A 17,425-nucleotide genomic window follows, 5' to 3' on the forward strand; every position below is an offset into this window, starting at 1 on the left:
AACCTTAATGCAAACGTTGAATGTTTGAAAAACAGTTTCATTTCTACCTCTGATAGTTTGGCTAATGCATAAGTGGTTCAATTACACTGAGATAAAAGCCAAAAATATTGCAAAGATTTTTGGGGGAAATCTCAATGACTCGAAATTGTGGCTTACCTGACCATAAGCTCATGTCAAAATATGACCTCAATGTATGCTCATACGAAATTAAGAAAACTAGAAAGTCGCCAGAGAGTCTAAATTGACACCCACATGAACTCTACTGACAGTAATATTGTACAATAATTACAAAACACAAGTCCAAAGTACGAAGTACAAGTACAAATATTTCTGTTTCTAATGTTACCTTCCGGGAAAATCAATACCAAATTAATTTTGTCTGAATGTGTGTTTGATACTCCAGTGGTTACAGTCATATTCATTCTCTTAATGTTGAAGAGAGTCTATACAAGAATTGATATTTTCCTTGGAGTGGTGAAGAATGGTTTTAAAATAAGTAAAAAGTTGTTCCGTAGTTATTATTTCTTAAAAATACATGTACATTTTTACTGACAAATATCTATTAAAGGACGAGAAGTATAGAGCAATTACATGATAATCAGAGTAAAGGTATTTGTTTTCAATGAAACCCGCCTGAAAACGCCGATTTGGTTTAAACAAATTTAAATATCTTCATTATACTTACACATAATATACGAACAATCATATGATTTGTAATCAATATTTGCATACACGTAGTGATTCTTAAAGCAGAAGGCTATTTTAACTGTCATATTTTTCAAATCTTTAATTAAATTTTCTTTTTATAAGTTTGAATTAGACGATTTTTACCAACAAGAACAACGTCTTAATTAATACGATCAATATATTTTCTCATACAACTCAGCTGATTATTAGCCAAAGTAAACATTTCATTTATCTCCTTGGATATCTGCTTACACTCAAACATTCACCTGACTAAAGTCACTGGTACATTTAACGTTCCAATCGATTTTAATGCCAAAACACCACTTGTTGGCTTAGCACTTCTCTTTGGTAGCATGTTATACCTAGTATCGATGTGTAATCGAAGACAGGTGTTTAAAATCAGATTGTAAACATGCAGTTAATCACGTGATGACTTTGTGAGATTGCTGTGTCTCTAAACCAAAATGAGACTCTTCATAACTTTAAAGATGAAATGCCATCGAAACATATTTGAAGAAACATAGAGCAGTTCATTCCTCTGCATGAGTGGAAACATCAATTTAAACTTTATAAAGATGCCACAAGAGATTGTTTGGAAAAAGTCACGCTGTTTTGACGTTTCAACGACTGTGGAATTCACTTAATGATTGTCTTTGATATAATAATATGGTAATGATTCAAGATACTTATAGTCAGCCAAGATCCCACAGGACTAGTCTATATGAATATATCAAAAAAGCTAACAAACGAAATATATTTGTAAATAAACAGTGTTGATTTAAACTTAAACGATTAAACGATCTGAAAAAACAAGAATATAACCAAATATTCTGGATGTATGAACGGTCTCAACTTTATTGACAATAGCCATTAAAAATATGTAAGTTTCTTAGATCAAACATGAGTCAATCAGTTATTCACAATCGGCTGATAACACATGAACAGAAATTCATATTATGGAGCTACGAATAGAACTGATGGCGAAGAAAAAAGAGAAGTGATTGCAATTGAGATAAGATCGACCTGTTACAATATATGGATAGGTAGTTGTAGTAATCATTAAATACAAAATGTATTGCAAATTAACATCAGATTATTATCAGTTGTATTTTATTTTCTATCTGAATAAATAAAAGTATTTACCTGATAGCTTGCTGACCATATTAACTTCTCAACACTCTCTCTGTTAACGTTACATATAACACAGGCCAATATATGTCACGGTATGGCACGAAAACCAACCAGAAATCTTGTCGTCGAGGTTGTATTTTACACTACTTAATTATCGAGGACTCTCCAAATACCATCACATTGCCATACAGTACAACAAAAGAGTTACCTTATATTCATCATTTTATACTGACAATATAACATAAGGGTGATTTCACTCGTTTTTATTGTTTACTTGTGTGTAGAGACTTTTACTAATACTATTACTTCTGCTACTGCTGTTGTTGTTGCTGCTGCTGACGATGATGATGACGACGATGATGACGACGACGAAGGACAATAATCATGATGATGGTGATGATGATGATGATAAAAGAGGAGGATGATGAATGTTGAGATGATGCTATTTATGAATAAAACAATATTGCCATACGTTTCAATGCGCTAATATTTGGGAAAAAAATAAGTACATGTACAGTATCTAACATCTAATTATGTTAAATCTACGTGTAACATTGCATACCTGAAAATTTTTAAGTTTTATCTTTGCGAATCTGACATTTATTACAGTTCCTGAACCTGAACCCGTCATATATACATATCAATAAAAGAATATTTCAAAATGTCACTCGACCTTCTTTTTATACGACCTTCTCAAATGTATCCTCGGTGACCATCATATTATTAGATATAGCTTTAATGAGCGCTTTTATAACCCTAACCCAAAACAGTGTTTCATCTCATAGTGTTGAAAATGTCGTCACCATATCCCTCCGATCGGCTGAGTCAACACAATGGCGATTTGCTGGAGTCTTTCAATGATATGTTTCGTGTTATAGAGTCGAAGCACAAACAGCAACAATAGACTCATCAAAACCGCTTTCCGGTACGATCTAATTTTTGTTTTATATCGAAACCCATCAACATAAAACATGCAAAATGACGTGGCAGTGATAGTGCTTGATCTTTGTTGTCAGCATTGCCACTATATAAATATTTATCCCTTTTTCTTTGGAACTAAAAAAAGAACAATCACACCAGCTCAACTTTAAGATGGAAAACAGATTTATCTCCCTTAGCTATGCTTGACATGCAGTAGAAAGATATATTAGGAGTTAACTCCCTTCCATTGCTTGTAGCAAGACGCTTTGCTTTATCTTGCTGATAAATAAACGTCAGACTATATCATCGCCACAAGAAGGGTTTTGTACATTTAATATACACTGGTACTAAAGTTAACTAGTACTAGGTATATTCTCTTCTTTGTTTCAATAACTCTAAGAGTAACTAAAACGAAAATAGTCGTATTTAGAAATGGAGGACGTACATGATATAATGGTAATGAAGTTGAAATAGTAAACGATTTTTGCTATCTTGGTGTAAAGCTGAAGTATAATAATAAATTTAATCAAATTCAAAAACATTTATCTGACCAAGGTCGTAAAGCCATGTTTGCACTTTTTTCTAAGTGTTCTAATTTATATTTAAATTTTGAAACCTTGTTACGTTTATTTGACACGTATGTTTTTAGCATCTTGCATTATGCTTGCGAGGTGTGGGGATCATCGAAAGGGTGTGATATAGGAGATTTCAGAAAAGATGGCGTGACGTCACAGAAAGTTTACATCCGGGTCCTCAAAGGTACAAACACAGTATGGCGACTGATAAAAACAATAACAGATACGTACATCCCTGCTTCATAATCGATACTTTGACAAAAGTTTACACTTTCATATTTGCAAATTCTGATTTTGAAATGGTTTCTTATTATTTCACAGGTTACGGATGTTAACATTTTTATATTTTCATTTGTTTATTGCTAAATATAACAAGTGTAGATTTAGTGTCGAAGCCACCTATCGAAGCGCTGCCGGGCCATCACACGTACCCGATTTTGTTCATACGTATAAATTGAGGTTGTGAAAAAAAGTGTTTATGAATAAATGATTTATTTCAATGTATCATGTTTCTGTTAAAAATGAAAATGCTGTTCACAACACGATATGATATAAACAAAACGTGAACCACCTGACCAGACTACGGCCGCTCGTGTATGGCTTCATCGCTGGTAGATCACCGCAGACCAAAGCATTGTTGGGGAAATAAATCATATGAATGATTACCAACACTTTTATCTCAAAAGGTACTTGTTTAAGATATATATATTTCGTTATTTAATATGTACATGTTGTTTTAATGGAATGCCCTTGTATCAACTAGTTACACGTACACGTATGGCTGCCGATCTCGAAAAATAATATACATAAATGTATGGTGAAATCGTTCAGTTTTCATGCTGCATATTTCATTTTTGATATTTCATTTTCAGCCGCTTTTATGCCATGGACTGCTGTGTTAAGTTTCCAATTGAAATGGTATTAATTTTATATAATTTGAATACATAATAGGTAGACTTCATTTAAATTGATATAAATTACAGATCGTAGTACTGTACGTAAATACCGACCAGGACCTCAAAGTTTTGTTTAAAAATATGATATAATGAACCTACAAACTGACTCATTTGTATGTTATAAACTAAATCCCAAAATTGATGACAAAAATATTAACCAGAATACGTAATTTTATGACACTGAAAACGGACGGTTCTCGGTTGAATCTACTATAGAAAAAATTCACTTATCATTTTGTAAGAAGATCCTAAAAGTTAAGAGATCAACTTGTAACGCCATGGTATATTTTGAATTAGGCCGGTATCCATTAGAATGTTTAAGGAAGTACAGAATGATAAAGTATTGGCTTAAATTAATGGTCTCAAATAACTGTATTTTGAATTCCGCTCTTTTATATTTAAGTAATAGCAACACTGGTAATTGTTTCAATTGGATAAACCGGATTAAACATTGTCTTTTTCTATCGGTTTTGGTAATGTATGGAATCATCACTATCTGTATAACCATAAACATATATTATGTTTGATAAAGCAACGACTATTTGACCAAAGTCGGTAACAATTGAAAGGCTTATTGGATTCCTGTATGTACATTATATAAGCATATTGTGAATCATTTTACTATACAATACTATTTGACTAAATATATATACCTCCTAAATATATACCGATACTGCTAGAGAACAAAGATTGAGCCCTGGTTGCAATTTAGATGTGGAAGACGAATATCATTTTATTTTAATATGTATTAATTATCATGAGTTAAGAAAGAAATATGTAAAACCTTTTTATTGGCGTAAACCATCCATGTACAAGTTGATACAATTATTATGTTGCGAAAATATAAGTAATCTACGTAAATTAGCAAAATTTATATTCGAGGCCATGAAAATACGATCCCGCCTCCAATAATTTCAGTATAGTTATTTTGGTGTTGTATGTTTAACCTGTAAGTTATGTAGCCTTTATAAAATACACATTTTGATTTCAATGTATAGTACATTTGTAACTTGTCCATGATATTGTACTAATTACTATGTGATTATATATATATGTATATGTGCGTATTTTGCACAATTCCAATAAGTTGTAAACTTAAGGAAAATAAAGAATTAAGAATTGAGAACTATCTCTGTGGATACTATAACGACAGTGAAAGTTTGTTTGTTTGTTTGATTAATTAACATCCTATTAATAGATATGGTCATGTATGGACGGCCTCCCATGTAAGCAGTGCGCTGCGTGTGTGAAGTGCAAGGTGCGTGTTTTGGGAGACTATGGTATGTTCGTGTTGTGTCTTCTTGTATAGTGGAACTGTTGCCCTTTTTATAGTGCTTTATCACTGAAGCATGCCGCCGAAGACACCAAGAAACACACCCCACCCGGTCACATTATACTGACAACGGACGAACCAGTCGTCTAACTACCTGTATGCTGAGCGTTAAGCAGGAGCAGAAACTACCACTTTTATAGACTTTGGTGTGTCTCGGCCAGGAGACAGAACCCAGAGCCTTCCTCACGGTGAAAATAATCCCTGGAGTTTCGAGGATGTTATTTTGCATGCTATTGTATGGACTAGTTATCACAATTTGCATAAACATAACCTATGGAGAAAACGACGTTCAGTCTGTGACAGAACAAAGTTGGTCGCTGTGAAATAGTTTTGGTTCCAGGTGAAAAAGAACATTTTTGGTGGTAAACCACAAACGTAAATATCGTCCTGAAATGGTCGTTATGTACAGTAACACGAACGTTCTTTAAATTAGTCTCCACAAAAAAATGGTCGATCATAATAACGGATTGCGTATTAATTTTTGAACGCATCAGACACAGCTGCAAAAGATACTATTGTACTATTACATAGGTACCTGCTTGTTTTTACTGCTTCTGGCCACTTCTTCTATCGATTTGGTTTATTGAGCTTGTGGTTTGGTCTCCAAGGCGATCTTTTTGTAGACCACTATTGTTTCTTCATTTGCTTTGCTTCAGGTGATGTCGTTTCCTTTTTCATCTTTGTTTCAATGGCTTGTTTTCCGCTCTTATCATACACGAAGAACAATTTCCTTTTGTTTGTCAGGGATAATTGTTCCTATGAGTGCCTGTCCATTCGTTGATTCCTTTTTCACTACGTAGAATAACACTGATACTACAAGTCATTCTTTTGGTATTGTTAGTTGATTTGAAGTCTTTTATATCTTGAGAAAGATCTTTTAGTGTGGATGAAGTTGATTTCATATTGTTCTCATGCTGAGTTCTAATTATGTCTTTTGCCAGGTTATAGTATAAAATTAATATCCCCTTTATTAGACATATTGAAATAAACATTTTGCATAACATCTGTGACATGTTTTAATAAACGTTGGGACCTCTAAATGTAATATGTAACATCATAAGACTACAGTTTATTTTAAGTTAATTACCATATCATTTTATTTTGTAGATGTAATACTTTGAACAGTCCCATATGTTATTATGTAGGAGAGCGCATTGTTAAAGGGACAATTCTGTAACATAACCACGAAGCAAAATATGGTATAAATGTATTGTTATACATTTCTCACTTTCATATCAATTGGTTTGTTTCCGATATATGTGCAAATTTCAATGTACTCTTAGAAGGAAATTCAAAATCTAGTTCTCCACGCGTTACTGTTGCAAAGTCGATGTCCATGTGAGGTATTTTTAGACTTCTATCAATGGTTTCGTTCTGTTCATAATTTTATAATGTCAACATTTTTGGCTCAAGAATTTTCAAGTATTTTCTTTTTTCCCCCTAAAATGATGAATCTTCATTATTGTATTACTTATTTTATACAAGTTTCACAAACATACATTAGCACAAATATTCTTGTGCAAAAACACTAAAAGAAAATCATAGCTAAAATATTTATTTTTACAGCGGGGATGTTTTTATTGGTAGATTCATATGTGTTCCTTTGAGTAATTTGGTTGATAATCTAGATATTGTTGTTATACTATAATCCTCTATTAGTTTATAAACTAAACTTTATCAGTTTAATGCAGAATCACTAGAAAAAAAAATAATAATATATATATTCCAACGAGGATAATATTTTTGATAACATTATTGTCGGGCTAGTTTAAAATATTTGAGATCATTTTTCTGTTTGCTGTTTTTATTGATATGTTCGTATTTTCATACTCTTTTGTTGATCAGACACTTCGTGTTGCCATTGCCTTTCTAATGCCCTACTCATCATGATTATGGATGCAAAATGTCGTGCGCGTGTTTCCTATTCTTCCGTTTCCATTTTAAAAGTGTTTATTAAAAATATTATAGTATAATTGATACAATCGTGGTAAACTTCTGATATGGAAACTTTACTTACGAATTTTTTTTATAATCATAAAATTCCTAGATTTTTCATTAAGAGACAATTCACTGAGGATACTCTTTTACATAACCAGAAGTATAAATTGAACATATAACGTAAACATTGACCAATCACGTGGTAATCGCTGAAATATCAAATTTTCAATACGATTAAGCAGGTACTGATATACTCGAGCCAAAAGCAGTTTTAGACAAAAGTGCATTTTTGCAAGGAATTCGATACAAGAGTTCGACATTCCTAGATGAAATGCCATCATATCATTTAATGTTTCAGGAAGTGCTTTCAATTAAAAAAAACGAGAAATTCCATAGAATGGGTTTGTTTAATTTTTTTTTCTATAGACTGATGATTAGTTTATTTTGACAAAAAAGGATATCTTTTTTTTTGAGATTATGCATTATTTCTAAGATAAATCTTTTTAAATTATGATTTTATGATATATGCTAATTATTTTTCGTCTTTTCGTGGTTTTAGTTTTTTTCCCTGTCATATAGAGGGTTGTTAGTTATTAATTATTTCAGCCTCCAGCCGTCCTTTGTTCTGAAAAAATAATACGTGCGACTCTACATTCAATATGTGCAATAGTTAATTGATTTACCTCCCTTCCATCGCAATATATGTGCTTTCTTACACGAGTTATTCTTAATAATTCTGTATCCTGATAGAGGTGACGTTACGGTTCAGTGACCAGAGTCAATATCACGCCATTTCGGGAACGTCTCATTTGACACGGAATGATATCAGCATACGAGGCCAAATTATATTGTATTTTAATTTCCTCTTAGATCGCTTACGAAACATCTATTTATAGTAAATATGAAAGTACAGTAGTACTCGTCAGGTCAACAGCGCAAGACATATATAATACAAAATGAGGATGAGAGGTAATGAAGTTGGAGCAATACAATGTAAAAATGTCTTAAAAGAATGTTGGTTATCATATAATATTACAGAAAATAAGTTATAAAGTACAAAATTCATAATCTAATAATCGTTCATATTTTATGATTTTGGAAATAAATAATAAATAAATAACGATACACTGAAGTTATGGTGTCCGATGAGAATAGCAGAGACAGACATTTATTATCCATTATCATGAACATGTTTGGAAATAAAAGGAATGAACAGAAAGTATAAGCGATGTTTAAACATACTAAGGGTTTCTCGGCGTAACATAACTATAATGTATATAAATATATATATTGTATAGTCCTGTTCTATATACCGCATTGTATCTCATCTATGCTCATTAGGTGTTTTAGATCTAGTGACCTACATTGAACAATAGACACATGTAGTGACACTTTCAGTTTCAGTTTCAGGTCACGTTGCTCCTTTTAAAATGCCTATATTCTAAATCACGTGTGTGTACACATATACAATGTACTTCTTCGTGAAGTCTATCAAAATGGCTTGTATTTAGTTGTTTGTGTTTTCGTGGTTGATATCGTTTTCTTTATTTTTATCAATCTTCGCTTTTAGCCCTTTAACTTTGGTTACCAACCGTCATTGCACCGTTTTAGTATTGCAAATTCAATTCAAGTCTTTTGTAAATTTTTCTTCGATATACTTGGTTACCATTGTTGCCTTTTTTATCTTCATATGTCCTTCATTGCCCTTGTATCCAACTTTATTTATCTTGCCTTTATCCTTTATAAAAGGTATACTTTATTTATTTATTTATTTATTTATTTATTTATTTATTTGTATTTATTTATTTATCTATTTTAATTTGGTTATAACCAGGATAACCTATTCTGGTATTTTCAGCTGTAGACGTATCCGCAGGTTATTTATATATTTGTATTTCTTTGTATATCATTGTTACCGTTTTTTTATAATTTCTAATCTTTATTTCGGCTTGGCTTAATTGTTGTGTGATCTTTAGTAGCATAGTTCCTTTCTAAGGTATCGGATCATAAATTGGTCATTATTCGCACCTTCATGATACATGTCAACTTCCTATATTCTCATTAGAGGGAAGTTAAATTGATGCACGGTGAATTGCAACCGTCTATGAAAACGAAACGTATTATAGAAAAATGGAAATTTACAAATTTAAAATCTGATATGCATGGTTAAATAGATTTACAATCCAGTAATTATGTTGCAAAATTGTTTCACTTCAGTCTAGTTTTCTTCAATTCAGAGACTTAGCCACATTTCCTCAGTTGGTAAGGGGAAATGTCAAATAAGATATTGCGAATATAAAGTTATGGATGAAATCTTATTTAGCAAGGGCATATCGAACCTGCATAATACATTGTAGTATGTTTTAATACACTTAGATAACATTCATTTTTCAAAAGATATTTTGAAAGTCTTCGATTTTCCAACATGTAACACGTTCCCAACAGTTCATGCTGCTTGCAGAATATCTGTTTTGATTTGTTTTGTAAACATACGCATGGCGACATTTTGTCCTTTACACTTAGACAACAAGAATAGTCTGTTTGTCTGGCTCGCCTCCAGGTATATTCAGCAGTAATACCATGGATTACAGTTAGCAAATAATCAGCCATTTTCTTTTCTACAACCTCCAAAATACCGCGATAGCGCCCATGACGCGAGCCATTGACGTAAGTCTGGCCTGTGAAGAAGTCGGTTGCTAATTTTGGCTGGCGTTATCATTGACGTATGCTATATCCGTCATAGAGTAGACTTAGTCCTACTTATATATCTTTATATACTATGTCTGCACGTGAGTGAAAGAACGAGCGCACGTGTATTTACGCACGCCCTGCAACAAACCGAGTTTTTTTCTGCATGTAGGTTGCGGTGTTTACTTCTGGACCGATTTTGTTTGCGATAGAGTACAACGTCCGGTGATGAGGAGGACATCACTTAGTAAGTTAGTTACTGATTTTTCGCGTACATGACTCCGCCTATTGACGAGACTTTGTCTCACCGGGAAAAGAATTCAGAGCTTCACTAAATCGGTCAGAGGCAGAGCAGAAACTTACAGAATGTACTCAAACATCAGTGGCAAGCTCATGAGCAGAGAGTGACGAGATTCTGACATCTGTATATTCGCATTAGCTACAAACTGAAGATCACACATATTTTGCACCAAAACGTAAAAGAAAGAATGTAAATGTAAATATGAATTGAAGAACATAGATAATAAGATATTTGATAATGCTATTGTTAACAGCATTGGACCATTGGACATGACTTTTCATTCGTTATGAATTAAGAGTTATTGAATTTATTTATGAACTATTCATTAACTTTTTGAGCTTGATACTGTATTGTATAAACTATGTGGAAAACTCAGTACTGATATTTTCTTTCACGTTCTGCTTGAATGTTCAAAATGTTTTCAAACTTGAACTAGAATGATGTAGTGAATGCTACTTATATTCACTCATATTCATTCCTTCTTATATTGTGTTTGCAAAACAATGTAACTTTTTATTGTGTTATCGTTCCTGTATACAACTGCAAGAGAATGGGAAAGCTAAATGGTGAATATGTATAAATTCACACATGCGCTTCTCTGAGATTTTCTATTATTTTTATAATACATGTAAAATGAATGTAACACATATATTGATTGATAGGCATGATCTCTTGTTAAGAAGAATAAAAGATTGTTTGTTTATTGCAAGTAGAATTATGTGTTTAGGCTGTTTGTTAATGTAAACGCAATGACCAACTTTAAGAAAACAGATTCCATATACTTCCAGCTAAATCTGGTATTAAGGAATATACACATGTCTTTCCTTCGCGTAAATCTTAACGCGTACGCCAAGTTTGAGAATGCTGAATACAAAACTTCTTAAATACAACAAACATATTGAGAATATAGTTTTAAATAGGGTTTCTTTAAATATGTTCATCGCGTGTCCATCTCTAGGACTGAAGTAATCCTTTGTTTGCGCGTTAAAAGTATGTCATTTTAAAGCTTTGGAATACATGTTTTGGACATTTATATATGACTTCCCACATTTTCTTCAAAACAAACGCCATAACATCTTACATCCTGACGAACTCGTTGACACACCAAGCTATCTGTATCCAGGAAATTGGCCAAGTCACGTGACCGAGTGTTTAAAAACATCTCCTAAATCGTCTTAGGTTCAAGGCTACCAGTAGTGTTATCAAAATAAACCGGTCAAGGACTAATTTATATCAAAGTTTTACTGTAGGCATGTGTGCTACGTTGAGTCACTCCTCGCTACCATTTTATCTTTGAAATGTGACAAGCGCAGACGACAAAGACATACATATTATTAATGGTTCTTTTAGATAAGGAACTGGGCTAATCGTAAGGGAGGTTTAGTTTGGTCACGTTGTTTACAAAGTCAACATTTAGTTAATTATAACTTGATTGAATTAAGTTTTTATTTCAATTTGGATATGATTCATAAAAAATTACAAGTTGGAATATAAATTTAAGATGGAAATTTTATTATAAGTAGAGGCATGAAGTTGGATAAAGTGGAACTCTTCTATGTCACGAATCAACATACGGGAACTTTCATTATTGAGTACTACCTACAAAACATCTGTAAACATTATAATTATAAATGTTTATCTTTAGAATTATAACAATAGATTATCTATATGTTTGTTTAAATCAATATCGTCCAAAATGAAGAAGAAAACACCACACACACGTACACACACCCTCACACACAAATGCAGTTCGCATTTCTTGAATCAGCTGAAGCCAAAAATACCAATAAAATCTTATAACACTTATCATTCAAATGCGTTTATAATATATTGACAACAACGATAAACAGTAACGTAAGAAATAAATAATAATAAATTTTGTAGCACATCTGCTTCGAGTTCTGTGTATGATTTTATTATTTACTACTTAACGCATATAACCATTTAATTACTTCAATATATCAGAATTTACAGTTCTACTCAAGTGAAAGAGACGTAACATTGTTTGTGCAGTATGTATGCACATGCAAACACTATATGCAAATTGTAATTTATGGCAACAATATGTATCTTTTTAATTATTCAAATAGTTTTAAATGCGCATATGTTTCCAGGTTATTTTACACATAGGAAAATTCATATAAATGTGGTTCTATACCTAGCAGAGAACACAATTATGTATGTTGATATCAATGCATATTATATAATGCATATCCAGAAGAAAAAAAACACAACACAACGTATTGCTATTGCGTCAAACGAACGCAATGCGTGTGCGTATGGATGTCGGTAATTGACGTTGGGAAGTATGATATCAATTACCAATGTTACTTATTATAACACTGAGACTTATATTAGTCTTTCCACTCAGTGATAAATTCTTGTCAACTGTCAACAAGACTTATGATCGAAGCGTATATTTTGCGCCGTATATTTTGAGTGATAGCAACTTTGCACTGACTAAAGTATTAATGTTCTACAAACAAGTATTTTTCCATTAGACCCATCTGTAGATATACATAAGCGTACGGAAACTACTTACTTATTATATAGCGCAATGAATTCTTACAATCCTTGCGCTTGCAATCCTTATAATTTTTTCAAAGATAACTTTTGTGTGGTATTCCCAGTAATAGATAAGCGTAAGAACCTTGTCGCTGTGGTAATACTATACTGCCAGTGATGTATATTTTTCACAGAAGACGTTTAGGTCAAATACTCAAATCATCCTCCAGCTGTTCATGATAGCCATGATAGCCTTTTGCATGCTGATATAAGGACGAAGAGGTGCAAAATCCAAAATTGTTTCCTATTCTTTTTATCCCCCGCAACGATGTCAAGGATGTATGCAGGAATCGGGTTGTTCGTCTCTCTGTCTGTCTGTCACCATAAAATGTTCGATATGAATTCTTTTATAATTTGGATGTAAGTGATGACAATTAAGCATGAACATAAACCAATGAACAATATGTGGAAATAATACATTATGACAATGTGCGCTAATTTAATTTTATCAAATGACCATTAGCCTGAGTATATTTGCACTCAGTAAATCGGTCACTCAAGGCCGCCGACTGACTATAAACAAAACTCCGGGCAATAACATCCACGCCATGTGGTCAGATGTTTGGCCTAAATCTAACCACGAGTGTATTTTGTATGCCTATGTTCTGCGGAGACCCAAACGTCTGGTAAGGTATACACAATGTACTCGTACCAAATAACATTTCGTTCAGTTATATACCAGTAATTTGTTGACTGACCGACATATAGCTAGGGGACATAATAGTAAGAACTGACTGACCACAATAAAAAGCTGACCGATATATGCAGTTATAGCGTCGTGTATGACATGTAGGATATAATGTCAGTGGGCGTAAGTGCACTAGGAATTAGAAACAAATGGATGTGCATCACACTCTTACATTGAAAACAAAAATATATCGTGTTATATCAGGACACATTGTAAATAGGGAAAAGGTTCCAGATACAATGGCCCAATTGTCATGCTAATTCCTCAGTTTATAGGTGAAATAAGCAGTACTCAAGACTGACAATTATACAATAAAGAGCTGTGACTGACAATTATACAATAAAGAGAAAGTGCAATATGATGTTTGTTGATGATGGAAAGATGTTTGTCGAAATTTCACTGATATAGCAATCGCTTATTGAAGAAATAGGTTTTTACAAGATATGGTGAAACAAAGTTCATGAATATGTGGGGATTATTATCTGTGATGCATACTGATGGTTTTTTTCAAATATAAGAAATCCTGGCCAATTATCATGCTATGTCAACTCCAGGTAGAGTTCGGTATTGGGACCTAAATTTCTTTCAAAGTAATTCATTGAGTCGAAAGCAACATTAGTCCATTATAACAGTTATGCAGCAAAGCGCCAATAGATGATGTTTGAATCAACTTTTGTTGGCATATTCGAGTAGATCTCAATCTGTTGCAATTGCAAGCAAAGTACATTAACATAAACCCTTACTTGAATCAAATCTTTGGAATGTAACACGTATACATTTTCATTCATATTCTATTGCACTATCTATAGCTCATAAAAGACCCATGCAATCACGGCGTGTTTTGGATATCAATTTAAATTAAATGCAATCATATTTTTTCAGCTATATTTAGTCATGACATGTCATTTCATTTACATCGAAAATTCAATTATATTCACGGATTTTAAACCGCCTCATGGTCGAAATCATAAAAATATCAACTGTCACTTTTTCATTTGTGTCGCAAGCTGCTATCTGGTTTTTATCTAAATTAACAAAATCTTTCGATTAAGGTAAAACATTCGACTCATTATCGTCATATTTTTTTTGGTATTGGTCGTATGTGTCTGTGGTTCTGTTTGAATCTACATATATTAATAACAAAATATTAATTATCTCTTGACATTAGGATGCAAATGACGTGTGTCTGTTTGAATAATGTCACGAAAATTGCATATTTGACAATGTAACTAAAGATTATCAGAATTTCATTAGTTATAAATTTTGCCCGTTTTCCTTAATTCACTGCTTAGGTTTGTACTTTTAACGTCTCGGCAGATGGCGCGCCAGTAAACGTAGGTGGCGCTGAACAGACAGTTCCTGTTCCGCCAGGTAGGTGTTGACGCGAGTAAATCACGTGGCTAATCAATCTTCGATGTCACAGATCGATGTGTTTGCTTCCATGAACGATGGGTGGTCTCTTATACATTTATCTTCGTGCAGATTGTCACATATTATACGCAACACATCCTAATAAGACTTCGTAATATAAGTTAATGATGGAAACATCATAACGTCAAGAGATATGTGTCATTTTCATTCATAGCAACACTGCATATTGTTTTTCATGATGCCAGTATATGAATGCATTAAGAATATGATTATAGATTTTAGCTCGAATAATTGATCTGATGAGGATACTCAACTATCATTATTACTTAAATCAATATCAGGTAGCAACATAAGATTAACTTTCAACTCTAATTGTTAACCCTGTTCATTCGATATTAAACAAAAACATAAATTGCTATACTCCTTGCAAGTAAGGATGTTGTATCTTATTTGGCAATCCTGATAAAGTGGTAGGAATTCAAGTTACTTAGATAATATCGAAAGAATCATTTTCCCAAACGCTAAGTAAAAATGCAAATACATGGCAAAAATACCACAATAAGTAGAATAATCATGTCATACCTTTAAAATATGTACAAAGTCTTTTAATATGAGGTATATGTTTGTGTAATCATTTTTTTAAATACATAACTTAAATTCACACATACAAAGTATGAAATTATTACTACGTTAGCAGTGATGGTTTACATCTAAAAATCCCAAGAACTAGTGCCTAATGAACTCTTATGATTAATCACGTGAATTTTAAAACTGAAAAGTATTAATTGACTTTTTATGAAGTCACAACACCTTAAAACCACTGAAAAAATGTTTGTTATTAGCTAGATTGAAAAAAGGTACATCATTCAGGTCATCAGGTGTGAAATATATCGTAATCACATAATTGAAGTACCTAGAATATCGATGATGTTTTGTTTTGCAATTTATTAACATATTTCCAATTACTACAATGATAAAAAAAAGAATAAACCTACCTTGAGTTCATTTTCCTTTTCCTTCTTTAATGATCTGACATCTAACAGGGTTGCCATCTTGTTGTATTATTATAACATCAATCTACTGCTTATACGGATTGTCTGAAGAAAGATTCGCTCCGCACAAAGTCACATCGATATCATTGTAAGCAAATACTTGAACAGACATGATGTTTTACCCATTTTCAGTTTGATAATTAAGAGATAATTTTAAAAACGAAAATCCTATGCTGAGGCACGATTTTCACTTCACGCCAGAAATAGGAACAAAGCTTACTTATTTATAGCACAATGCATGTTTTAAGTAATTTAGTATCTTATTTGGTGAACGAATAGGTGTACGTGATTAAAACCAAGAACGCAGACCGTTAAAATACGACAGATAAAACAAAACAACCATTATTTATTAGAATGTAGTCTAAAATTTGCATTCTCGAGCCGCAAAACGTGATATAAAAGCGCTACATGGTAAAGTTTATAAGGATTTGTTTTACCTTTTAAGGAAATTAAATAAGGAACGGTGATAAAGATCAAAAGTAGGAGAGAAGATACTGAGTTATTAGTGAGAAGCTTGAGGCCGGTGATGGGGTATTAAGGGAGATCACTTGTGGAAATGGCTAGAAATCTTGACAGCTCTCACTTCAGAGAACGATTTTCCTATATTACCTTCGTTTACCGACGTTTTATCCACCCCTGGACTATCTTTATCAAAACTGAAGTCAGTTGAAAAAAAAACCTGAGCAATCACAAGCCTGCAGATTAAGACTCCTCTTGAAGACTACAGAAAGAGCGACGCTCAACTTCAATCCAACGCAGTCAACCACAATGTACCGTTATACAATTTGTTTGATTTACATCAAAGGATCAATTAACCTTTGTTATCTGTTAACTCCAGATTTACAGATTTACTATGAGATACAAATTTTCTTATTTCCAATACTAACATAAACCTATCACGTTGTAAATTAAGATTGATACAAAAACAAAAATAGTCCTTTCTTTTTCACTAATTTTTTTCTGCTTTTCATTTTCTTGTGTAGATGCCTTTTGTTATTTGAAACAGCTGAATGACTCTTTAAGTTACATAAGTTCGAAGTTCCGTCATGTAAAGTTTGTTAATTTGATTTTAATGACGCCACTCCGACTTTTTCCATCGCTAAATCCGGATTCATAATTTTCTCTTCTCACTCAAGATCGTTCGATAATTTTTCCGGATTCACGAGGGTGGCCTACTGCAAATTGATAACAAATATAGTATGCCTAAGGTACTTTCACG

The 17,425-nt window shown here is 32.7% G+C and overlaps 1 protein-coding gene across 2 annotated transcripts in view; it reads right to left on the minus strand.

Annotated features, from left to right (window-relative positions):
• The window catches only part of LOC138325516 (organic cation transporter protein-like), a 42,169-nt gene extending 25,747 nt beyond the window's left edge, over positions 1-16,422 (minus strand). For both annotated transcript variants that reach the window (XR_011208794.1, XM_069271237.1), the window contains exon 1: positions 16,150-16,422. Coding sequence is in view for 1 of the 2 variants with exons in the window: in XM_069271237.1 (XP_069127338.1) it covers positions 16,150-16,206 (57 nt within the window). In the remaining variant the exon portion in view is untranslated. The remainder of the gene's footprint in view (positions 1-16,149) is intronic.
• Between the last annotated feature and the right edge of the window lie 1,003 nt (positions 16,423-17,425).

This window comes from Argopecten irradians, chromosome 1 (genome assembly GCF_041381155.1).
Source record: "Argopecten irradians isolate NY chromosome 1, Ai_NY, whole genome shotgun sequence".
Classification (NCBI taxonomy): Eukaryota; Metazoa; Mollusca; class Bivalvia; order Pectinida; family Pectinidae; genus Argopecten; species Argopecten irradians.